General features: G+C 38.7%; 2 protein-coding genes across 2 annotated transcripts; one reads left to right on the top strand and one right to left on the bottom strand.

Moving 5' to 3' along the window:
- Window positions 1–1,966: 1,966 nt before the first annotated feature.
- FBXO43 (F-box protein 43) lies at window positions 1,967–21,668 on the bottom strand. The gene is given in 9 exon segments (XM_059168836.1): window positions 1,967–2,460; window positions 2,564–2,767; window positions 7,350–7,452; window positions 10,505–11,960; window positions 15,785–15,813; window positions 15,815–15,853; window positions 16,174–16,788; window positions 21,022–21,132; window positions 21,607–21,668. Coding segments are annotated over 9 exon segments (2,868 nt in total). The 3' UTR covers window positions 1,967–2,211.
- On the top strand, window positions 21,113–23,525 carry POLR2K (RNA polymerase II, I and III subunit K). Its single transcript, XM_059165925.1, has 4 exons — window positions 21,113–21,216; window positions 21,791–21,860; window positions 22,608–22,700; window positions 23,386–23,525. The coding sequence occupies exons 2-4, from the start codon at window positions 21,800–21,802 to the stop codon at window positions 23,406–23,408; spliced, it is 177 nt and encodes a 58-aa protein (XP_059021908.1). The 5' UTR covers window positions 21,113–21,216; window positions 21,791–21,799; the 3' UTR covers window positions 23,409–23,525.
- Window positions 23,526–25,208: the final 1,683 nt, after the last annotated feature.

The following is a 25,208-nucleotide window of genomic DNA, read 5'->3' as shown; positions in this document are numbered from 1 at the left end:
AATGCAAAGAAACTTTAATTAACAATATTTATTAACATTGTTAGTAAGTATATTGACCCTGATGTGGAAGATACCTCAGGAAATTAAGCAGATACTGAGAACTCAACTTGATTAGAATCAACTGAATCAGAAAATTTGATAGAAAATGTATAGACTTTGTAACTTATTAAAGACAACTGACAACTTACTTATATTTATATTTAGCCTCCAAAAATTCTTTGTGGAATTAGAAATCATATAGATAAAATGTAATATTTAGTAGCTAAAATTTTTAGTGAGTTAAACAACAAATTAAAATTTAAGACAGATTTTTCTAAAATATTTATATCTGAGGGTGACTGGCTGGCCCAGTCGGTTGAGGTCATGATCTCAGGGTGGTAGGATAGAGCCCCATATTGGGCGCCACACAGAGTCTGCTTATCCCTCTCACTCTGCCTCTAGCCCTACTCACCTGTCCTCCACCCTCTAAATAAGTAAATAAAATCTTAAAAAAAAAAAAAACAAAAAAACAAATGTATCTATACCCAATTCACACTTTTAAATTATCTTATTAAAATACTGTATAAGAAGAGCTACATTTTAGGGGCACCTGGGTGGCTCAGTGGGTTAAGCCTCTGCCTTCGGCTCAGGTCATGCATGATCTCGTGGTCCTAGGATGGAGCCCTGAATCAGGCTCTCTGCTCAGCGGGGAGTCTGCTTCCCCCTCTCCCTCTGCCTGTCTCTCTGCCTACTTGTGATCTCTCTCTCTCTCTGTCAAATTAACAAATAAAAAATCTTAAAAAAAAAGAAGAGTTACATTTTAAATCTGTGTGTATAGTGTGTACAGAGAGATATACACACATCGGTTACCTAAAGACAAAGAAATATGAAACTGTCTTCAAATTTCCACTGGTTGTAGTAATTTGTTCAACAATAGAACTTAGCTCTTTCTTGCTTCTATTCTATAAATGGAACATGCTACCCCCAATCATTTTCGGAAAGTGGTACATTATAAATAATCCGGTAAACTTTGTTATTTAAGAAACCAAATCCAGGGGCACCTGGGTGGCTCAGTCATTAAGGGTCTGCCTTTGGCTCATGTCATGATCCCAGGGTCATGGGATCAAGCCTGCATGGCACTCCCTTCTCAGTGGGAAGCCTGCTTCTCCCTCTCCCACTCCCCCTGCTTGCGTTCCCTCTCTCACTGTGTTTCTGTCAAATAAATAAATAAAATCTTAAAAACAAACAAAAAGACCCAACCCAAAACTAACTGTTGAGAAAAAAAAAAACCCAACAACAATCTTTTCTAGCTAGTCCAAATTTGTCACAATGCTGATACTGAGCCTAGATTAAACAAATGGAGGGGCACCTGGGTGGCTCAGTTGGTTAAGCAACTACCTTTGGCTCAGGTCATGGTCCTGGAGCCCCAACACTGAGTCCTGCATCAGGCTCCCTGCTCAGCAGGGAGTCTGCTTCTCCCTTTGACCCTCTCCCTTCTCATGTTCTCTCTTTCATTCTCTCTCTCTCAAATAAATAAATAAAATCTTTAAAAAAAAAAAAAGAAAACAAATGGAATCTATGATTATAGTTCTGGAATTTTAAAAAGTATTTAAATGAAGTACATGACTTATGAGGATTTACTGACTGAGATTCTCATTCTGAATAACAACCTATGTCTAAGAAGTTACTTTTATGTCTTCTTAGTAATCATTAAGTAAATTTTACTTAATCTGCTCACATATGATCTTCACTAAATTAAAAGATTGAAATTATAGAGTAAATTCAATAGAACTTCTGAAAATATTTTATTTATATTTCATTTCAGTCAAATACTTATTTTCCAAATCTATAAGGCCATCTGTCTCAAGTTTAAAATTTGTAATATTACTTGGAAAACTATATGTAAAAAGTGATTGAAGAACATTTCAACACAGAGTGATGAAATGCACAATTTTCAAAGGTTACATGAAACAGTTAAATACATATATATAACATTAAAAACTCTTTATTTAAAAACACTTACTAAAATGGGAAAATGTGACACAGCAAAATAAAATTTTTTCCAAACTCATCACTTTAAAGAATACAGACATAGATTATGATATATACAAAAGAGGAAATAAATCACCATCTGTTATTAATGGGAAATGTTGCATGCTTTCAAAATAGCCATAATTTTAAGTCAGACAAAACGTTGTTTACGGGGAATGCTTCTTTTATTTGAGAGTCTCTTTAAAGGCGTTTTAAATTCCGCTTACTCTGGGCACTTCCTGGAAGAGCATCTTTTCTAGTTCTCGGCTTTGCTGCTCCTCTACTACATTCTTCAGACCCATGATAAGCACACAAACATAACACACAAAAGTCAAAACCACAGGCTGTGCGGCTACACAGTCCCCTTTTCTTATATGGCTGGTACTTAGCAGGGGATTGGCACCTGGGGCAAGGTTTTAAGGCTTCATCAATAAATAGTGTTTTGGCAACCTGCAGTGAGAGCATACACACTAAATCTTCCAATTTCATCCAGAGAATCACTTTATTTCAAACTCTAAATATTTATTTCTAATAACTTATGAGAAATACTCACCTTAACATATTCTTCCTGTTTACTACTTAAGGGGGTAACAGAAGAACTTGCTATAGGTGTCAAAACTTCTCCCCAAGGAGAAAATGTTGAAACTTCTCCTTTTTGAAAACCTGGTATCTTAGCCTGAGCTTGCACGGATCTTAAAGCTGATCGATTTAAAAGATGGAGCCTAGTGGCGGCATCCTCAACATTTACTCTAGCTCCCTGCAGTAAAGGAAAAGAAGGGTCAGTACCGTAATATCAAAAGTTCCAGAACAGTTTTCTGATGCACGTGTATTTAAACACCGAAAGGGATTTCACACTAAATTCCACTAGAATTTTCTCCCTAAAACTTTCCTTTTTCCTTTCCTTTTTAGATGAAAAATCTCTCATCTAACATTTAAATGTCAAAGAAATATAGAGGAACGACGTTAAAACAATAAATGTTAGCTTTACGCTTGCATGATTGGTTATTTTTCTGATTAAGGCATGGGTTGGCAAACTTTTCCAGAAAAAGGCCAAATAGTGTATATTTTACATTTTGCAGGCCAGATAGTCACAGCTACTCAACTGCCATTTTAGCAAAAGAAGCTGTAGTGGTATGTAAATGAAAGGGCAAGGCTGTGTTCCAAAGCAACTTACTTTAAAAACAGAAATGATGGACAGGATTGGCCCATAGACTGGAGTTGGCCAAACCCCTCTTTTAAGTCAAGGTTTGTTTTTTTGTTTTTTGGGTTTTTTTAACTTTTAATTTTTTTAAAGATTTATTTTTTCAGTGTTCCAAGATTCATTGTTTAAGTTTAAGAAGGGGCAAATCTTTGTAAAGTTTGCTATGGGGTATCATGGAATTCTTTGAAGGTTTCTTACCTTAGCCACATGTCAGAAGAATAATGGGCCTGATTAGACCATGAAATCTAATTATTTTAGTTAGTTTTTACAATATGTTTAAGTACTGGAATCATTTTTATACTTACATTTTAATTAAAAAATCTTTGGTATTTTAAAAAGAGAAAAAAGGTATCTCTTCTCTAAACTGGATTTCCACATTACTTAAATATTCAGCCTAGAAATATTTTCAATAAGCCCTCTATTTTGTTCAGGTTGATAATGGAAAAATACAAGGTTTTGGTTTCTTTTTTTTTTTTTTTTTTAACAAATTGGCATTCTTGAACATTTCTCAAAATAAAATGTACTGAGAGTGAATTTCCTCATGTGTCTACCTAAAACTGTGCTTCCTCTCTCTTGATAGTTTCCCTTTGCCACAATTGGCTCCTAAAAGGAAGGTGAGAAAAAAATAAGAGAAATTATAGAATGATAAATATAGGAAATAAGATTAGCTGGTTTTGAAAAATTCTGTGATTAACAGTTAAAACAACATAGGCATTAAGTGTAATGGATGAATATTGGTTTTCTAAAAATGGAATGAATACAAATGAACTTTTTCAAGGACTCCATACATCTCTTTATAGGACATTTGTATAAATAACTTGCAGCCTAGGACACAAAAACACGACACAACAGCATACCAAAATTTTGATGATTTCGATGTGGTTGGTAAACACAGTGATTGTGTATGAACCAACAAAATGAATAGAGATACATTGTTGAAACACATTTCAGCTACAGAATATTCATTTATTTAACAAATATTTATAGAACTCCTAAAGGTGCCAAGTGAATAAAACAGTCTAAACCCAGGCCTCCTAGAGTTTAAAATGTGTGCTTCCATCTCTGAGCAAAGGAGGCAAAGCAGGCAACCAAGGCACATATTCGTGAGGGCGAAAATTTTTCAAAGTCACATCATGTTACAGGAAGATATTTAAATGGAGTCCCTGTATGGTTGTTCATTTCCATGGTTATAAGAGAACAGTGAGGAGTACAGTAAATTAAGAAATTCGATGGAAAAGGCGTATCCCCATTCTAACACTCATTCTTACGGCTGCAAAGCAAATAGATGAAATTGAGATCCTATGACACCTAGCTGGTGTTTGCCTTCTAACTTTTATACATAAGGAGATTTCAGAGACATTACACAGTATGAGGAAAACCTCAAACAACTTTGTCTTGTAATGTTTCTGTTTGGGTCAATGATACACATTAAGATAGTTTATGTGGAAAGCAACTGGTCCGTATCAGAATAGGGTGGCAAAGTGCACCAGGAAGGATGTCTCTAGGGAGAGGAAGGAATAGGAAGAATACCTGATTTGTCTGGACTTACACAGAGGAGATTTCCAGTTCTGGTGGATAATAGGAGATGAATCGGGGATCTGTACAGAGAAACACTAAGCAAAACAAAAGAAAGAAACTAGGCAATTATTAACTCTGGAAAAAAAAAGTTATATAGAAAAAAGGTGTAATCATAGTGTACTGCATGTTTCAGCTATCAAAACTCATGTCAACACAGTCTTAATAATGTCAGCACCTAATTCTGATTCACTCCCGAATAGTGGTGTGGTTACATTAGTGAGACAGGAGAAAAGGAGAAAGGAGTTCAGAGAGACGGGTCGGTGGGTGGGGAGGTAGTGGTATAAGTGGTGAGAAGTTGGAGAACAAATTCTTAGGGAAAAAAAAAGCCAAGAAATAGCAGGAAAGGCATGCTATTTAGAAATGTAGAGGCAAATCTGAAAAGGAACAAATGAAGAACTGAAAGTGATTAACTTGGGGCAAGAATCAAAGGTAGGAAGAGACAGGCAAGAGAATGTGTTTTGTTATAAGCCTTGTAGCCCAATTTGACTTCTTAAACCATGTACTTGTTTTACTTTAAAAAAAAAATTAAAAAGCAAACCATAATAAGAGAAAAAGGTTCAAGTAAGGAAAAAGTATAGTCCTTTAAAGTTGGAACAAAGAAGTGGTGGCCAGGAGATGAAGACAGAATATTTTATCTAGAATTACCTTAAGTGTTGCCAAACATAACCACATTTCTTTCCTTGTAGGATGTACAATGGACATGGAGCTAACAGTTTAATATTAATAGATGCTTGCTTAAAAATTTTTCGGGGGCGCCTGGGTGGCTCAGTTTGTTAAGCATCTGCCTTTGGCTCACATCATGATCCCAGAATCCTGGGATCCAGCCCCACTCTGACTCCCTGCTCAGCAGGCAGTTGGCTTCTCCCTCTCTCTCTGCCTGCTTCTCCCCATTTGTACCCTCTCTCTCTCTCAAATAAAGAGATAAAATCTTCAAAAAAATTATCTTTTTAAGGGGCTTCTGGGTGGTTCAGTTGGGTAAAAGTCTACCTTCAGCTTAGGTCATGATCCCAGGGTCCTAGGATCCAGCTCTTGGATCCAGTGATCCACTGGCTCACTGCCCAATGGGGAGCCTACTTCTCCCTCTCCCTCTGCTGCTCTCTCTCAAATTAATATATAAAATCTTTTAAAAAATTATTTTTTAAAGTAAGTCCTTAGCACATAGAGCAGCACTCTAAAAAGATCAGAAGTTAAGAAGGCAATTTATATTTTCTCGATTATAAGCTCCCAGGGCCAGAAGCTGCAGCAGTTAAATGGCCAGGAACTGTAAACTATAAGGCAATATCATAGGTAAAAAAAGGTAAAAACTTTTCTTCAAAGTAAAATGGAAAGTCAACATTTTAGTTAGGTGCAGTCCCTGATATTTCATCGTAATGAGAAACCTACCAATCTGTATCTAGGTATTAATGTTTGTTTAAACTATGTGTCAGCTCAATTGTCATATTTTGTCAAATTAGAAATTTACTTACGTCATGAAATGCTTTTTACTAAAACAAGGAGAAGAGAGTGAACTCTTGTGGTTTCTCTTAATACTGATGGCCAAGAAAGGTCTGAAAGTTGCATATACAGCACACATGGTTGCCAGAGTTATGAGATGTCTAGGACACAAAGTAGTGTTGCTCGGAAGAATTAATCAGCTTCTGCAGAACTTTTCCTGTCAATTCAAAGCTGGTTCTCCAATCTTCAAGAAAATACAAGCTTATGATGCTTTACCAGTGCTTGTCTGCCACACTCGCTCACTTCCAGGCCTTCCTTGATGCTGTGGAAACGCTCCTCGCCATCTTCACTCGGTAAGGCACTCACTCCTCCTTCAGGTCTCAGCAGAGTTGTGCTTCTTCTGAAAAGCCTTCTCTTGATTCCCAAGTATCAAATGCCCCTTTAAAATGTCCCGGTAGAAAAAACTCTGGGTTGCCCCTAACACACCTGTATTATAATCACCTGCTTATTTATATCACCCATGGGGCATGAGCTCCAAGAGAGTGGGCACCACTTCAGAAAGGTTCACCATTGTAATCTGAGCAATTGGCACATAGTATCCACTCAAAAGACTAGATAGAAAATGTTATAAGGACATCTAATTACAAATAGGATCCAGCAGAGCACTGGTATTCAAACCCTGCTAACAGCACACACACTTCAACAACAAACCCTAGGATGCTCTTGATGCTGGGCAGTCTACTTCACTTATGGACTGGAAGGAGTTTGGGAGAGGTAAAACATTCATGAGTGAATGTTTGCTAAATGAAAAATGGTTAAAAGATAGCAGGAAAGGGACGCCTGGGTGGCTCAGTTGGTTGGATGACTGCCTTCAGCTCAGGTCATGATCCCGGTGTCCTGGGATCGGGTCCCGCATCGGGCTCCCAGCTCCATGCGGAGTCTGCTTCTCTCTCTGACCTTCTCCTTGCTCATGCTCTCTCTCACTGTCTCTCTCTCAAATAAATAAATAAAATCTTTAAAAAAAAAAAAAAAAAAAAAAGATAGCAGGAAAACCAAATTGGGTTGTCTGGCAATTTGCGATTATTATTTTTACAAATCCATTTGAGAAAAGTATTGTATACATTACCTCAGAATCTGCTTTCAGTTGTGAGATATAGAATTTCCTCCTCCGATTTGCTTTTTTATCTTGAACAATAATTTCACGCCAATTTCTGCTCACTTTCCAAACACTACAACAAAATCATTGGTCTTTATAGTGCATATATTCCACAAAATTAACATTTTTTGCATATGGAAATTAATAAGAAAAACTTGTTTTAAAGATTTTGGACAGTGGGGCGCCTGGGTGGCTCAGTGGGTTAAGCCGCTGCCTTCGGCTCAGGTCATGATCTCAGGGTCCTGGGATCGAGTCCCGCATCGGGCTCTCTGCTCAGCAGGGAGCCTGCTTTCCTCTCTCTCTCTCTGCCTGCCTCTCCATCTACTTGTGATTTCTCTCTGTCAAATAAATACATAAAATCTTTAAAAACAAACAAACAGCAAACAAACAGAAAATCTCAATTTTATATCCAGTGATTGCCCATCAATAACTTTGGCTATACAAATTATGAAAGAAAAGATAATCTCTCAGCTGCTAATCTGGTCTTTTTTATTACTCTAACTTAAATCATTCAAAGGGAATAAGATCAGACAATTACAAAAAGGCCGCTTGCTGTTAGGGAGGTAATACTGTCCTTCCGGTTACTGTGGCCACTTCAATTGCCTTGCCTCTCCCTAAGCCAGTACATGTGTCTTGTATCAGATTGATGGGAAGGAAAAAGCAGAAAGTCACCTGTTAATGGGGCAGAAAGGAGCTATGCAATTGGGTATTTGCCACAGTTATTTCAACTGACCATAATCTCTCACATTACTGAGAATCAACTCTGCTAACATTATACACGCATTCTGCAGTACAAGTACTATGCATTTGGAGGGCTGTGGAGAAGAGGTAATTACAAAAATATGACCGAGGGGCGCCTGGGTGGCTCAGTGGGTTGAGCCGCTGCCTTTGGCTCCGGTCATGATCTCAGGGTCCTGGGATCGAGTCCCGCATCGGGCTCTCTGCTCAGCGGGGAGCCTGCTTCCCCCTCTCTCTCTGCCTGCCTCTCCATCTACTTGTGATTTCTCTCTGTCAAATAAATAAATAAAATCTTTTAAAAAATAATAAAAAAAATAAAAAAAATAAAAAAAAACAAAAATATGACCGAATATCACCTGTTCCCACAAGCGAGCACCCAAAAGTATCACACAAGTTTTTAACTGGTCTCTATCCAAATACTACAGCATATAAAAATAAACTTCCTATATTTCAGCCATCTCCTTGATTTCTTTTTTTTTTTTTTAAAGATTTTATTTATTTATTTGACAGACAGAGATCACAAGCAGGCAGAGAGGCAGGCAGAGAGAGAGGAGGAAGCAGGCTCCCCGCTGAGCAGAGAGCCCAATGTGGTGCTCGATCCCAGGACTCCGAGGTCATGACCTGAGCCGAAGGCAGCGGCTTAACCCACTGAGGCACCCAGGCGCCCCTCTCCTTGATTTCTTAAACAATTTTTCTCATTCAAACATTCTTTAAAAGGCATATACATTCAGGTACACTACATCCCACTTGGATTACACCAAGTACATTCTGGATCAAGTTTATTTAGAAAGGCCTTAAATCTTAATATGAGTTTGTGAGACAGTATTAGATTGGAAAACAGAGGGCTCGGGGCACCTGGGTGGCTCAGTCAGTTAAGTGTCTGACTCTTGATTTCAGCTCAGGTCATGCTCTCAGGGTCTTGGGATCAAGCCTGGCATTGGGCTCCACACCCAGCGTGAAGTCTGCTTAAGATTCTCTCTCTTTCTGCCCCCGCCCCTACCTCTCCCTCTCTTAAAAAAAAAAAAAAAATCAGAGGGCTCAATTATAGACCTAGATATATTCTTATCTACTTGAATGACTGTTGGCAGGTCACTTAAATTCTCTAGAACATAGTTTCCTCATCTTCAAAATATGTGATTAGACTAGATGTCTCAAAAGACTTCCAGCTCTGAAATTCTACAATTCTCTACAATGGCCTACAAATAATTTGTTGAGGAAAGGTGAAGAAGGGCTTTAATAGAAGTAGTAGCCATAAAACCAGCAAGGATTCTATGACCCAACTCTTGACATATCTCTATCAAAAATCAAATTCACAAATGCTCCTGCATACCCTTCCCCAGCTGTTGCCTTGCAGAAGTCCTGTTCTACAGACTTCCCTCCTTCCTAGCCATGGCATTCCCAAGGGTCTAGTGTTCGGATAGTCTTGCAACTCCCCCAAATTGCCAGTATGAACACAGTCTCATTTTAGTCTTTGTAACCCTAGTTCCTGTCCTCAGTCCTCCTAAATATCTGTTACTCTTCATGTAGCAGCATCCAATATACTAGAATTCTTGTTAACAAAAATTCTTCAGTTTCTAATTCCTTGAAATTCCCAAAAGTAACCACGTTACACAGCCCTGTTAGCAATGAAAATGCACTAATCCATATTCCCTCGGTTTCTGAGACAACCAAGCCCTAAAAATGAAAGCTAACCATCATTTTGGATTCTAGAATTTAGATTAAATAATTAAATGGTATCTTTTGTATGTTATCATTTCTTAGTTACCATAATACTTTGCATTATTTCTGGCCAAGTGTCATAACTTTAATACAATTTGCAATCTGAAATCAAGATATGAACTGTTAAATCATTAAATAACTTTTGTGTAATATAGCTTACCATCTTGCAAATTTAAAGTTCAACATTTAGAAACACTCTTCCCAAATGACAGTGACATGAACTTTATCCAGAAGACTACATTGATGCTTCTAAAAGAGGATTTCATTTTTTTTTAGAGATTTAGTTATTTATTTTAAAAGAGAGAGAAATAGAGGTTGTAGTGGAGGGGCAGGGAGAGAAAATCCCCCAGAAGACTCCCCACTGAGATCAAAGCCCAAGACAGAGCTCCACCCCACAACCTGACTCCAGCCCAAACCAGGAGTTGGACCCCTACCCAACTGAGCCACCCAGGCACCCCTAAAACAAGAATTTAAACAGAACTAACCCTATTAGGAAGCTCAGTAAACCACTTTTAGGAAGCTCACAAAACACTTTGATAAAGACAGAAATAATAAAACATAACAAATAAAAAACAGGACAACTACTCAACTCATAGAAAAGCTTTCCAACTTTAAAAAAAAAAAGTGACAAGAAGTTTTACTTCAGAAAAAAAATTTTTATTTCTTACCTGCATAGGTTTTCTGCAGTCAAGGAACCTAAAACCATAGCAAGAATATGTTTTAAATTTCTGTATTTTAATTCTGTTAAGATGTCCAGCTTTTCTATACCCATTTTCTTGCCAATCAGTCCTGCGAGGACACACTGTAGTATGGCTATTTGCCCCCCTTCCTTCTCTTCTAACCATTCATGAGCACCAGTTTGCTGGAATCTTTTTCTTTTGTTTCTCATAAAGAGCTCGTGCACTAACTGCAAGGCTGGGGTCTTTGATAAATTCTTAAAGCTTAAAATATCATTGTAACTGCTCAGCTGACTCTCCGAGGTGTCTGAAGCAGCTGCTGGTGTTGCTTCCAAGTCAGAGTCCCTCTCTGTCTCAGATTGTGAGCTTTGTTCCTGAAGCGTGGACAATCTTCTCAGCCTTCGAAGATGTCTTGACTTTTTTATGGTGTCTTCCACTTTGACCATTCCCTTTTGTTTCCAAAGTTCTCGAAAAGAACCCTCCTGGTCAGAGAGGGAATCTTCCGATTTATCCAAACAAAGTGAGTTAAAACCACTATCTTCAGGTGTTGAAATATTGCCCTTCACTTCAGCTGTAGGAGAGAGCCTTTGACTTGCATTAAATTTAATGTTTGCTACAAGACTACTTACTGGAGTCACACATAAGTTCTCGTTTGTTCCATAAGATGTTGCACTAGCAGAGGAGCCCAGAAGTTTGGGGTATATATTCTCATCATTAATAAATTGACTGCTATCACTAAGGTCATGTGTGATAGAGTCTTTAAAACTATTACCCTGAATTGGAGATATACATTCAACCTCAAATAGGCTACAGTCATCTTTGGAATCATCAACTGTGGAAGTCTTCTGTTGAGAAAAATTAAGTCTCAATTTTTGACTGCTCGAGGTTGCTTCTTCTGTTTTCAAAGAACTAGTAACTAAAGGACTAAAACTGGTTTGTCTTGGAAAACTTGAAGCACTGCCTGGAATATTTTTTTCTAAGTGGAGAACCTGGCTTATACTATTTTCTAGAGAACTATTTTGTGATTCAAAGTCCCCCTTTAGGAGAGAGAAAGATATGTCCAACCTTCTACGCAGTAAACGTTTTTTTCCACTGACTTTAGGGGTTTCACAAAGTTCTGGAGTTTTATCATTCTCCTTCCTAGAAAAGAAAAATCTCTTTTTTTGAGTTGGAGATTCTAAAGTATGAGTTAAGCCCAGATTTGAAGTTTCAGGATGTTCCTGGATTAATGTTGGGCCTTTTTCTTTCTCTCCAAAAAATTCTTTATCTGTATTCTCAAAGTTGCAAGGTTGTAAGAGCTCATTGTAGCCACTATCTTGAAATGAAGATGTGGAGCAAAAGTCTCTGAAGCTGGAGTATTTGAAATTGACAGCAGGATGGTCCACCTTATTTCCCGCTCCAGGGCAAGCTTGACTTGAATGTCTCTCTGACATCTTCAAATCTGTTTCTACAAAGGGAAAACAAATTTTATTCTTCCTTTGAAATGAGTAGTCTAGCAGCTTATACCAAAATATATTACTTGTTAGGAATATGAAAAACAACAGAAAATGTATGGCAATAAGAAAAGTTACTTTAAAAAATAAATCTAGGGGGTGCCTGGGTGGCTCAGTTGTTAGGTGTCTGTCTTCAGCTCAGGTCATGATCCCAGGGTCATGGGATGGAGCCCCACATGGGGGGGTTCCTGCTCAGCGGGGAGTTTGCTCCTCCCTCTGCCTGCTCCCCCTGATGGTACGCTCTTTCTCGGTCAAGTAAATATATAATATCTTCTAAAAAATAAATAAAAAATAAATCTACTCTACTATATACTCATTTGTATATTACTTTACCCAACTTTTAGCATCACAAAAACCAAAATATGGGAGTTATACATATTCACAGACAATTCGATTAAACATAGTCTAAGTGCTACGCACAAATATTTTCTTAAACTACAGAAAAATCTGGCTGCATCATTTTTAGATTTTATTACCTTATGATTTTAACAGTACATAATAATAGTTTCAATATTCTAGCTTATTCATACTGGCCTATATCTAGTCAGCTGGATATTTCCCTTCAAAGTTCTGGTATTTAAGTAAAGCTGTTTAAAAAACTTTTATGCCAGGGGCGTTGTGGGTCTCAGTGGGTTGGGCCTCTGCCTTCGGCTTGGGTCCTGGTCTCAGGGTCCTGGGACGGAGCCCTGCATCGGGCTCTCTGCTGGGCGGGGAGCCTGCTTCCCCCTCTCTCTCTGCCTGCCTCTGTCCCTGCTTGTGATCTCTATAAATAAATAAAATATTTTAAAAAAAAAACTTTATGCCAATTTTTGAACATGTTTTTGGAAATGTGTCATGTTCATGGATTAATGAACATAAGTGCTGCCACTAGATTTGACTGCAACTTGACCAAGCAATGCCAGGATAATGTTATTCATACTCGTAACATAGGCCTCTCACAGATATCCAATCCCCATGACCATTCTCAAGGTCTGAGCTCCCAGATGCATTACTTTGCAAAGACTCCTTGGCTGATTGATAAATTACTAATACATTCTTCTTGAGCTAACCAAAATGAACCAGCGCCTCACAGATACAGGGCCATCACAAACCTAGCATATTATTCTTGTCTCATTTTCTAAATTTTAAGACATCAGGTCCAGTTGCAGGCTTGAATTCACAGGTAACAGACAACTCTTTGTGGGAAACTCACCCTTAATAATATTCTTGAAATTACAAGTATAGAATTCAAGTAAATTACTTTGTAATTACTTAATGAGTTACCCAGTAATTATATGTGTAAGGAACAACATTAGGAAATCCTCCTCAACCTTCTCTTTTTTTTTAATTTACTTTTTCTCTTTGATTTTTTTTCTCCTCAGCGTTTTGTTCTTTTCAGCAGTCAACTCCTGTATTTTATTTTTAAAATTTTTTATTAATTATTTTTATTAACATATAATGTATTATTTGCCCCAGGGATACAGGTCTGTTCCTCAACCTTTTCTTAACAGTATTATCACGTTCCTTCTTTTTCAAAACTCAAATCTTAAAGAGTGTGAAGGGAAGAAAATTATCATAGTTTCTGGTATTTCTCCAGATTATTTAAAGAACACTAAGAAAACTGTCATTCTTTCAAAGTTTTCTCCAGACCAAATGCATGATTTTTCTCTATTGAAAGATCCTGGGAAAGTATATTTTAGTTGTCTATAATGGGGAAAGTAATATACTTATGCCTAGGTTAAATAAGAGCCTAAGTGAATGAGTTTATATTTATGAATGAGTAATATATTTATGCATAGTAATTAAGTGCTTAAGTGAATGAGTTCTTTAAAACAACAACAAATGCTATTTCAACCACAAAACAAGATTTTTTATGGTAAAATAATCATGGGATGATTACTACTGGACAAAATATCTAAGTGTTTTTCAACCTTTTAAACTTATATTCAATTATGCTAAATCTCATACATGTTATTTTCTGATTTAGATCACCAGAGATCATAAGAATGACTGCTGTCTTCTGTACGTGCTTACCAGCCAAGATAATCAAACTTTGCTTTCTATAACTTGTATTATGCTTCAAGACAATTTTGTTTTCCAAATATTAAGTTAATGACATATAATGAGCTTTCACATTGCACCTCCACCCATGAATATTTCCTTTTCTTTGAGAATCAGTCTACAAAGCAAGTTAAAATTAGGTCGGGAAATCCTTAAATTTTAGAGCTATTGTAACTATTCTACCTTACCACTAGGTGTCTCACCATGCTAGAATTTGGGAAACAAGCAAATTGTTAGAATGGGAAGGCAGATAATCCTCTCCCCCTACCACCCATAAGCCACTTGATATAAACATACACATGTAAAGAAAAAAAATAATTTTTTTCTGTTCATCTATCCATCTGAAATTACCTCCAATGTGCTTTCTCTTCTGTCATCAAGCCCATCTTTTTATTATCCCAAGACGTTGGTCAAACAAAACTTGATTCTTCAAAACTTAATTTTTAAATCATTTAAAAAGACTCGTGCAAAATTTTGAAATGACCATTGACTTACTTAATTTTACTGATTCAACAGCTCACTAATTAATCAAATGAGCCTCCTTGGTACTCATATTTTAAACACCAGGCTCCTGAGTGTTGAGAACACATCTCTATTTGTTGTCAAAAAAGAAAAAATTGGCAAGAATATGGAGAAACAGGAACCTTCATGCACTGCTGCTGGGAATGCAAATCGGTGCAGTCACTGTGGAAAACTGTATGGAGCTTCCTTAAAAATTAAAAATAGGACTATCATATGATCCAACAATTCCACTTCTGGCTATTTATCTAAAGAAAATGAAAACACTAATTTGAAAAGATAAATGTACCTCTATGTTCATTGCAACATTATTTACAAGAGCCAAGATATGGGAGAGACCTAAGTGTCCATTGATAGATGAACTGATAAAAAAGCGGTACATATATGCATTGAAATATTACTCGGCCATAAAAAAAGAATGAAATCTTGCCCTTTGTGACATGAATGGACTCATAAAATCTTACGTTAAGTGAAATAAGTCAGACAAAAACAAATACCATATGATTTCACTTACTGTGGAATCTGAGAAACAAAACAGACAAACAAACAAACAAAAAAAAAGATACAGGGAACAAATCCAAAGTTGCCAGAGGGGATGGGAGTAAAGGGTGGTCAAAATAAGTGAAGGGAATTAGAGGTACAAACTTCCAGGTATAAAATAAATAAGCCTTGGGCGCCTGGGTGGCTCAGTGGGTTAACTTCGGCTCAGGTCATGGTCTCAGGGTCCTGGGATGGAGTCCCACATCGGGCTCTCTGCTCAGCAGGGAGCCTGCTTCCCCCGGCCCCCCCCGCCCCCCGCCTGCCTCACCATCTACTTGTGATCTCTCTCTGTCAAATAAATAAATAAATAAAATCTTTTAAATATATATATAAAATAAAAATAAATAAGCCTTGGGAATGTATACACCATAAGGAATACAATGAATAATATTGTAGTAACTTAGATAATAACTAGATAATCATACTAGAGTACTTATATATAATATAATAATTATATATATCATATTAGAAATATAACTAGGTAACTACTAGACCTATCAAGGTGATCATTTCATAATGTATAAAAATATAGAATTGCTATGCTGTCACCTGAAACTAATGTAATATTGTATGTCAACTATAATTCAATCTAAGACCACTTGTTAAGTTAGAGAATGTAATACTTACTATTTAACTATATTAAAACCAAATTTTCATTTGTTAAAGTGGAAAATCTTACCATCAGTAAGTCTTGAGTTCTTAGATGTCAGTTAGGTGAGTTTCCAAACAAGAAAATCTTTCACTTTGCCTTTAAAATTCATGCCAAAGTATTACCAATTCAAAACTCTAGTTTGGACAATTGGAACGTGCAGCAGCGTGATGACCGCTCAGATTTGAAAGGTACGTAAAGTACATACCGCACGGATTATTCCAAACACATGAAAAGGCCTAAATCATTCTGAGTTTCTTTCAGCTTTCCAGATTAACGGTAATTTCAATATCCCTGTCCTCTCCAGCTAGTCTGGGAACTGAGGAACCTTCCCAAATTCGGGTTTTCTGAAAATGCAGTGGAAGCCGCAGAGCTGTCCTTTACTCCCCCAAGGTGCTATCAGAGGGTGGGGGGTTAACGGTCTCACCAGGGCGTCCTTTGGCCCGGTTCGTCCCTCCTGGACCTTCCCAAGGCCCAGCTGGCGGGGGAACGGGGGGTCGCCTCGGCTCCGCCTCCAGGACCCAGAACGCCACCGAAAGGCGGAGGGTGGGTGGGCGTCCCCTGGAGCCGAGCGAGCCGGTAAGAGATCGGCTTCCGGGCACCTCTCTAGTCCCAGCACCTGGAAAGCAAAGTGGGGCCGAACCCGGGGCCGTCCGGAAGCCCGCACACACTGGGGCCCTCCACTCCCGCCCACCTGGAGACCGAGACGCACCCGCACCGACCGGGCGGCGGGGCCAGGAGGGAGGGGAGACAGGCAGCCGCCGCTGGGAGCGCCGGGCAGGAGCCGCCGCCTCGCCCCCAGGGATGCCCGGCTATGGCAACCCCCACGCCACGTTCGCGTGGGGCCGCCGCGTTTCCCTCCTTCGGTTTGAACTGCCCGCCTTGAGTAACCGCTACGCGCCGCCCCGCCCCGCGCCGCCCCTTCCTTCGCCTCCGCGGCGCCCCCCGCCGGCCGCCCCGCGACCCGCAGGCCCAGGCCGGGTCCCCGCTTCCCCCGAGGAGGTCTCGTCCTCCCTTTTCCCACCCTTCCACCCCTACCCAAAGCTCAGCCGGGCTTTCTAACTTCATGGGCTCCGCCTCTCCCCATTCTCACCCAGGGGAGCATTATATAGAAAGGCCACTAATCCTGTAGTGGGTCCTGCATTAAAAATAATGCAGGCGAGTATTCACTTGAAAATGTTCGTTGAGATATAAAAACCGAATGACGCCTTTTTAGCAGTAGAGCTATACACAGGATGAGGTCTGAAGGGCATGACTAACTTGGTTACAGCATCTCTACACGGGGTTATGCTTGATTATGCTAGATGGGATATTTTATATTATTCACCGGACACCTACCTACTCTATGCAAGGCTCTCTTGGCAGCTTCCTCCTAGTCTCCTTTTTCTGGCTTCTTTTTCTCTGCCTTTTCCCTAAATGAGACGGCCTACCTCAACATTTATTTGTTTGTTTGTTTGTTTGTTTAACTTTACCATTATGTGCTTACATAATTCTTATGCAGAACCTCTCCCATCACTTTTAAGCCAATAATAGCAGCTACCACCACAGTCCTCCGACTGGATATTTCTTTCTCTGTCTGGATGCCCTTTAGTTACCCAAAATGAAATCTATCCAAAATCAAACTCACTAAGTTCTGCCAGTCACTACTTGAGGTACTGGGAATACAAAGATGAGCACAGCACAATTATGGCCTTAAGGGGCTTACAAGCACCATAATAGAGGGATGTAGTAGCACCAAGGAAAGAGGATCAACTAACCCTAAGGAAGGAGAAGGGATAGGGCTAACTTTATAAAGACCATGATTTGAGGTGGATTTTGAGATGAATGACAATGTAAAAGTCAGACAACAGGTGATTTCAATTTCAAAATGTGCAAGAGCAGGAAACTTGGAATAGCTGGGCAAACTCTAAATAGTTTGTTCTACCTAGAAATTCAGATTTATTTCAAGAAAGGGGCAAAAAAGGTTTTTTTGAGAAGGGGAAGAAGCCAAGTCAAGGAGAATTTCAGATGCATTTGAAAGTCTGTTGATCCTCTAGGCATTGCAGAGCATTTTAATTTTAGAAAGATCACTCTGGTGGCAGAAGGGAGAGTGGAAGGAAAAGAGGTGAGGGTGGTTGCAAGGAGACTACTTAGGGAGCTATTGCATGACTCTGGAAGCCAGTGGGGTTGGAGAAGAACCTAGACTCAACATATTCTGTTAGCAGAATCAAGTGTATGGGGGCAGGGATTGAGGAAGCACAGAGGTCAGATTTGGAAGAAAATAAGATTAATTTAGTATGAGGTTGTTATGTTTCAGATACCTGTAGGACTTAAGGTAAGGAACTGGTGAATTATACATGCTTCAAGATAGCACCTCTCTAGAAGTTGCTATGTCTAGAAGACACCCACATGTACGAAGAGTGAGTAGTGCCCTCTCTAGCTCTTCAAACAAATCTCTATTACAGCCATTTTGCCCTTGCCCCATGACAGCATTTGCAATCGTCGTTCTCTGCTGAATTTTCTCTGTGTAGTTTAACACCTTCTAAAAATCTCATATTACTGGGATGCCTGGGTGGGTCAGTCAGTTAAGCGTCTGCCTTTAGCTCAGGTCATGATTCCAGGGTCCTAGGATCAAGTCCTAGGATCAAGTCCCCTCAGCAGGGACCCTGCTTCTTCCTCTGCCTGCCGCTCCCCCTGCTTGTCCACTCTCTCTCTCTCTCTGACAAATAAATAATCTACTCAGAAAAAAATTTTAAAAATAAAAATGTCATATTACTTACATATTTTGTTTAATGTCTGATCCTCACTCCCACTATAATGTAAACAGGGCAGGGAATTTTGCCTATGGCTTAAAAAAATCCACAAAATCCCAAACACCACTGAAACATTGCGGTTTCTCTTTCTCTAGTTAATTTATTTTTATTTTAGCATAACTAAAGAGCAGAAAAGTATAACATAACTCCCTTCTATCCTAAGAATAATTTTTACTCTCCTCCCCACTGCCCCCAACCAAAAGGGCAAAAAGGAATCTAGTTACCTATTGCTTGTCCTGGCTTTACTCATATACTCCAAATACAAGTAACTAAGCCATGTTTTCCTATTTTTTGCCCGCCATAGTCTTTGGCCTTTTTGCTTCCTTTCTGGATTGGAAGTCATCCCATTACTGACCTTAGAATTCTAAACCCAACTGTTTTCCACAAGATCTAATTCTTCTTCTTTTGGGGACCATCCAGCAAAACATAATGAAAGACTTTTCCAATCACGATAACTTAAGCTATGCTGATATACTTTAAAAAAATAAGATGAAGGAATATGAAAAACAGTTTCAGGGAGGAAAATAGCAACTTACATCTCCATAACCATATTTTAAGGAATTAAAAGCACTAGTATCCAAGATAACAAGACAACTGCCTTCATTTGGAGAGAGCAATGCAGTGATATCTGCACATGGTAAGTGCTCAAGAAAAGTTAGCTGTTACCAGTGTTAATAATTTCCATTGACCATGCTCCATAGTGATCCTAAAACTATTGGATCCTGCTGATAGGAAAGAGGGTGTTGGACTGGGAATTAGCATTAACATGGACTTTTGTTGAAATTCTGGATCTCCTTGATACCACTTCTAATTACCCTACCCTTCCACAGGGCCCCAGGATCCATTTCTATCCTACATGTGCTGATACAGTCTGATCTCCATAGACTGTGTTATGTGCCAGAATCATTTTGATACCTCAACTGGAGAGTCAGAATCCCATAACGTGTGCAATGATTTAAGCTATACTTTCTGGATCACTGCATCATCTATTTTTTAATTTAATTTTTATTTATTTATTTGACAAGAGAGAGCAGCAGCAGCAGAGGGAGAGAAAGAAGCAGGCTCCGAGGCTGAGCAGGGAGATGAATGCAGGGCTCAATTCCAGGCCCCTGGGATCATGACCTAAGATGAAGGCACACACTTACCTGACTGACCACCCAGACGCCCCTCCATCATCTTTCTCTTTTAACAACAGTTTTATCTAGTAATTTTTGTAGGAAAACCTATGTCGACTGTTCTATTGAATTACCCTCCTCTCTTTGGTTGAGAGCTAATGGTCAAAATACTTAGGCTGTATGTTGGCCGGTCTGTGAAGGCAGCAGCAAGAAAATCCATTATGTTTCCTTGGAAATTAAAAAATTGGCAGCTAGGAAGACCAAGAAGATGAAGTCAAATCTCCCAACGTGGTCTGTAGAGGTGCAATCAATTTGAATTCCTTCTGGAAGTGAAAGGTGAAGCTGAAAGTTCTCAGGTTGCTGGAGGGAAGACTAGAAAGCAGTATATTCAAAGAAATCAAAGACATGTTGGGGAGAAAGAAGTGTGTTTCTCTGCTTAACTATAATTACTATAAACAAATATTTTCTAAATTTTAATTACTTTATTTTCTTCTTCCTTCTTCTGTTATCAGTGAAAACCTGTGAAAGGAGCAAACGAATGTAAACACTGTTAATCCAACTTCTATTAATCTCACTGATTTTGATCTTTCAAAAAACACACCTCCACGGCGCAGACCATTTTGTTTCATCTAGGGAGGAATACATAAGATGGAAAGGTCAATCAATGGATAGTGACTGCTACCAATATCCCTCAGTTTTAAGTGGAATTAACTTATGTAGCTGCCTTCATACCGCCTTTGCTTTTTTTTTTTTTTTTTTTTTTTAAATTTTAGAGAGAGAGACAGCAGGAGCGAGAGGGACAGAGAGAGAGAGGGAATGAGATAACCTCAAACAGACTCCATGCTGAGTGCAGGGCCTGATGCCGGGATCCGTGCAGGACCCTGAGATCACGACCTGAGCCGAAACCAAGAGATGGAAGCTCTACCAACTGGGCCACCCAGGCGCCCCTAGCCTTTCCTTTAAAACAAGTAAAAGGAGAAGGTCAGAGGGACGACAGGAGCCTACGAAAGTTTCAAAAAGCAAAGATGAAATTATGTGGATAGGGGGCGCCTGCTCCACTGGCCCAGCACAGGTACCAAGGAAAAACAATCTGAAAAGTGCTTTTTTATGCGAAAATCAATGATGGAGTCGCTCCTTCCGTGTTCCTCCGAGTAACGGTCAGCCTCGGATTCCAGGGGCAGCTGTCATTTCGCTTTTTCTTCTAACCCTCAGCCCTCCTGGAAAAGTTTACTTTCTGCTGACTAGTCAGAAGAGCAGACTCCCTCCTGAAATGCTCTGCTATCCTGAAAAGCGAAATAAGCTGGGGCGAAACACGGACCCGCTCCCTACAGAGCCTAACACACAAAACTCTCGGCTTTACCGCTTGTGTACAAGCGATACAACAATCCGAGTTTCCCTGCCACGCCCGGGGCGGAAGGGGCGGGGACTAGAAGCGTCATAGGCCAGCGCCGGAAGTTGGGTGAGACACGACCTGGAGCCACAATCCGCCGGAAGTTTTAGAATACGGAGTTTCTTCGGGCTGCGTGGTTAGGTTATTGGTGGGTTGTATTTAGACGTGAGTATTTCAACCCAAACAGCTAAGACCCTCAAGGTTAAAAGGGTCCGGTATGAGACTAGAATTGGGAGAAGCTGGGGATTGAGTAGATGATATTAATCCTTTGCCCTGTTTGGCTTTGGGGGGTTATTCTCCCCTTATTTTCGGTTCGCACGTTCCCGTGTTGAAGGATATAATTTATTGCCTTCCGCTGAATTTTGGAAAAGTAGAACTTGGGGTTAAATCGAAACCGAGCTTTGCCGTCAGATCCCAGTCCCCCTACCTCGTAATAGCTGAATAGCTCTGCGCAAGTTGACTTCTACAAGGCTGGGTTTCTTCATCTGTAATGTAAGAGTAATCGCTCCTAGGATTGTTGTAAAGATTATAGTGAAATAGTAAGTGTAAAGTTACTGTGTCCAGTTGGGGGGTAAGTGCGCAGTACGTTGTGTTTTTCGTCCATTAGCTCTACCCATGGGTTTGAAAAAGTACAGGTTAGGAATTGGGACTTTTTCCGGTTTTCCTGAGAAAAATGAGGCCTGGTTGGATTTGTGAGGAGCCCTTTTGAGATACTCAGTATTTGAGTCTGTGATTTCAGGGGTTATCAATGGACACGCAGAAGGACGTCCAACCTCCAAAGCAGCAGCCAATGATATATATCTGCGGAGGTAAGAATAGAACTTACATCAAGTAGGAGTGTTTTACTTCAGAGTTTTGAAGTAATTACATTTAACTTTGTCTTAAATGAGTCTCTCATCTTTAAATTTTATAAAGCAGAATACTATCAACTGTTTAAAAAAAAAAAAAAAGTTCTCTCATTAAGAATTCATTTTCTGTCCAAGAAAAGTGCACTGCCCATAACTCTTTTTTCTTTCCTCCTTAGTATATTGTTGTTAAATAAAAAAGTTCAACTGAGTATATTTTAAAGGTGGAATAGGCTTATTTAATGGATTCATGAATCAGGCAGCATCCTATCTAGCAAGTAGATAGGAGCTCCAAAGGGCTACAGAAAAAGAAAGGTTTTTAAAGGTAGAGAGAAGTGGAAAAAAGGAAATTATTAGCAAAGAATCCATTGTTTTAGGTAAGATGGCCTTTCTAAGAGGAGGAACAGAAAATCAGTAAATTCCCTAATGCTGACAAATTCCCATGGTGACTGGTCAGAGGTTACATTTCTGCATGGTTGAAACTGCAGTTAGGTTAAGTGTTAAGCCTTGGTTTACTGGGTTTACTGACTTGGCATCTTAACCTAAATGAGGCTGTTTGGGGCCTGTGGTTTTCTTTTCAGCATGGTCATAGCACCTTACTTTTAAGATTGAGTACATTTTAGTGCTTTGGGTGAAAAATACAGTTAAGATAATTTGCTTTTTTATCCTATTTGCCCTTTAGACACTGAATAAACATGCTTTCTTTTTTAGAATGTCACACAGAAAATGAAATAAAATCCAGGGATCCAATCAGATGCAGAGAATGTGGATACAGAATAATGTACAAGAAAAGGACTAAAAGATGTATCCTTTTAACTTGCTAAATATGAAATAGGTGGACGTGAAAAATAATGCTTGGGTTGTTAGTCAAACACGAATTTCTGGTGTTTAAAAAAAGGTAATAACTTAGACTACCAAAAAACGGGCTTGATTAGGATTTTCATAATCATTTAATTTTTATGTTCATAATAAAAATTCAGTGTAGAGGCATATATTAAATATCTGAATATTAGTTGATTTTAGTTCTCATAAGTCTGTTTTACAGGATCCGAATTTTACTTATACTCCTTGGTTTTGAGTTTATGGACAAACTAAATTATACAGAGAAATAAATACAAATACTGTGTATGAATGTTACTTAATGGATAAAGTAAGGTTTACAAATTAGCCACAAGACTGAAAGTACATTATTACGTGGTAATTAATAGTACAATTAAAATATTTTTTAAACTGCTAAGTTACTTTGATAACATTGCTTTAGTGTTTTTTTAGTGCATTAGTCTTTTGTGTCATTGAAAGGGGACTAATAGAAATTGAAGTCTTTTTTTTTTCTTTTCATTTCCAAATATCATAGTAAATACTGAGTTCCAATCTACTATACACTGTAGATCAAATAACTAGATGATTGCAAAGAAAAAGTGACTTGGAAGTGTTAAATCCTTCATACAATTTTTAAATTTTTTTTTGTCCTTAACTCATTTTAATACAGTGGTGGTTTTTGATGCTCGATGAAATATGGAATTTGGAGGATTATCTTCATTTGTACTTGGATTTGCTATTAATGTTATATAGCTTTTGATTAGTGTATATATCTTTATGAATACAAATAGCATTTCATTTTAAAAACCATCTTGTATGTAGATATTTATTTGATAGTTTCTATAAAGAAGTTTTTGTTCAGTTACGTGATTTATGGCCACCTGGATGGCTCAGTCTGGCTTCTGCTCAGGTCACGATCCCAGGGTCCTGGGATAGAGCCACACATCAGACTCCCTGCTCAGTGGGAAGCCTGCTTCTCCCATTCCCATTACCCCTGCTTATATTCCCTCTCTTTCTCTCTGTTAAATAAATAAATAAATAAAGTTTTTTAAAAAATTATGTGATTTATAACTTTTATTTATATGTGATCTGACACAGAGTGAAAGTTTAAAGTGCTTCCCTAAACCACACTTCTAATTAAGGCCTAGAATCTTTTGGGGGCCTTGTTAAAAATGTTTTCTAGGGCCCTGTGAAGGTCTGATTAAGTAAGTTCCTTGGAAACTATTGTTTTACATCACCAACTTTGTAAACTCTCCGGTATCATTTTGTATTGAGTATACCAATGTACTTAGCATGCATGCATTATTTTGAGTTAAATTTTTCATTTTTACTTGATGTAGGCCTTCTGTATTTGTATATAAGGCTTGACTGTAGTTTGAGTCTTGGGTGAGGGGAGAGAAACTTTAATGGTTGCATCTGTAAGGAAAAATCAACTTGCAGTAAAGTGGATGAAGCAGATTATTAAGGCTGGTGCAGTTTCTGAGGTGTAATCAGGAAGGTAAAAAATTCTGCCTTCAGGGTACATAAAAAAATATGTATAGGGACTGGTTTACACTGGCCTATGGATAAATGTTTAAAAGTTTTGCCCTGATCTTAGGGATATGGATACTCCCATACTCATCCTCCCATCTGTTCCAGGATTCCATCATTATGGGATGTCACCTAACATTCATTTTGAAGATAGGTATATTCCACCTCACTAATAGCTGTGTGTATCTCTGACATTCAAAAAATTAACTGTGCCATTTTAAAAAAGCACCTGTATTTCTATTACCATCCTTGAGTACTAAGTTCTATAAATGTTTTAAGTGCTATACAAAGTACTACCATGCTCAGATTTTTCATGCATGTCCATGAGGAAAGCATGGAAATTGAATCAAATCCAGCCCTGCTTCTCAGTGACTAGCCAGTTCACTTAACGTAAGCTTCATGGTCAATGTGGAGGAATTTATGATGGTCAATATGGTGCTTTGTGGCTCTGAAGTTAATCTTCAGAGATTAAAGTTGTGAAAAATGTGAAAACAGTAGCTGAAATCAGAAATGGCCAGTCTTGGGGCTCCTTGTTGGCGTAGTCAGTTAAGCATTGGATTCTTGATTTTGGCTCAGGTCATGAACCCAGGGTTGTGAGGTGAGAGTTCTCTCTCTCCTCCCTCTGCACATCTCACCCCACCCCACCCTGTGTTTGTCTCTCTCCAAAAAACCCCACAAAAGACAAAACAAACAAACAAACAAACAAAAAATAGTCTCAGGAGTGTCTGCCTAGCTCAGACAGTAGAGCGTGCAACTCTTGATCCTCAACGGTTGTGAATTCAAGTTCCATGTTGGGTGTAGATATTACTTAGAAATCTTAAAAAAAAAAAAAAAACCATAAGACTATAAGTCGAGAAGGGTATAAGCTGAGAATATGTAAAAACAAGTTTCCTCCTCACATACACAAATGTGTGGACATCTCCACACTTCCTAGAATAAGTTCTGTGTAGAAAATTAGGAGGG

This window comes from Mustela lutreola, chromosome 3 (assembly GCF_030435805.1).
Source record: "Mustela lutreola isolate mMusLut2 chromosome 3, mMusLut2.pri, whole genome shotgun sequence".
Classification (NCBI taxonomy): Eukaryota; Metazoa; Chordata; class Mammalia; order Carnivora; family Mustelidae; genus Mustela; species Mustela lutreola.
The sequence above is the reverse complement of the archived record's forward strand: the minus strand, read 5'-3'. Positions and strand labels throughout refer to the sequence as shown.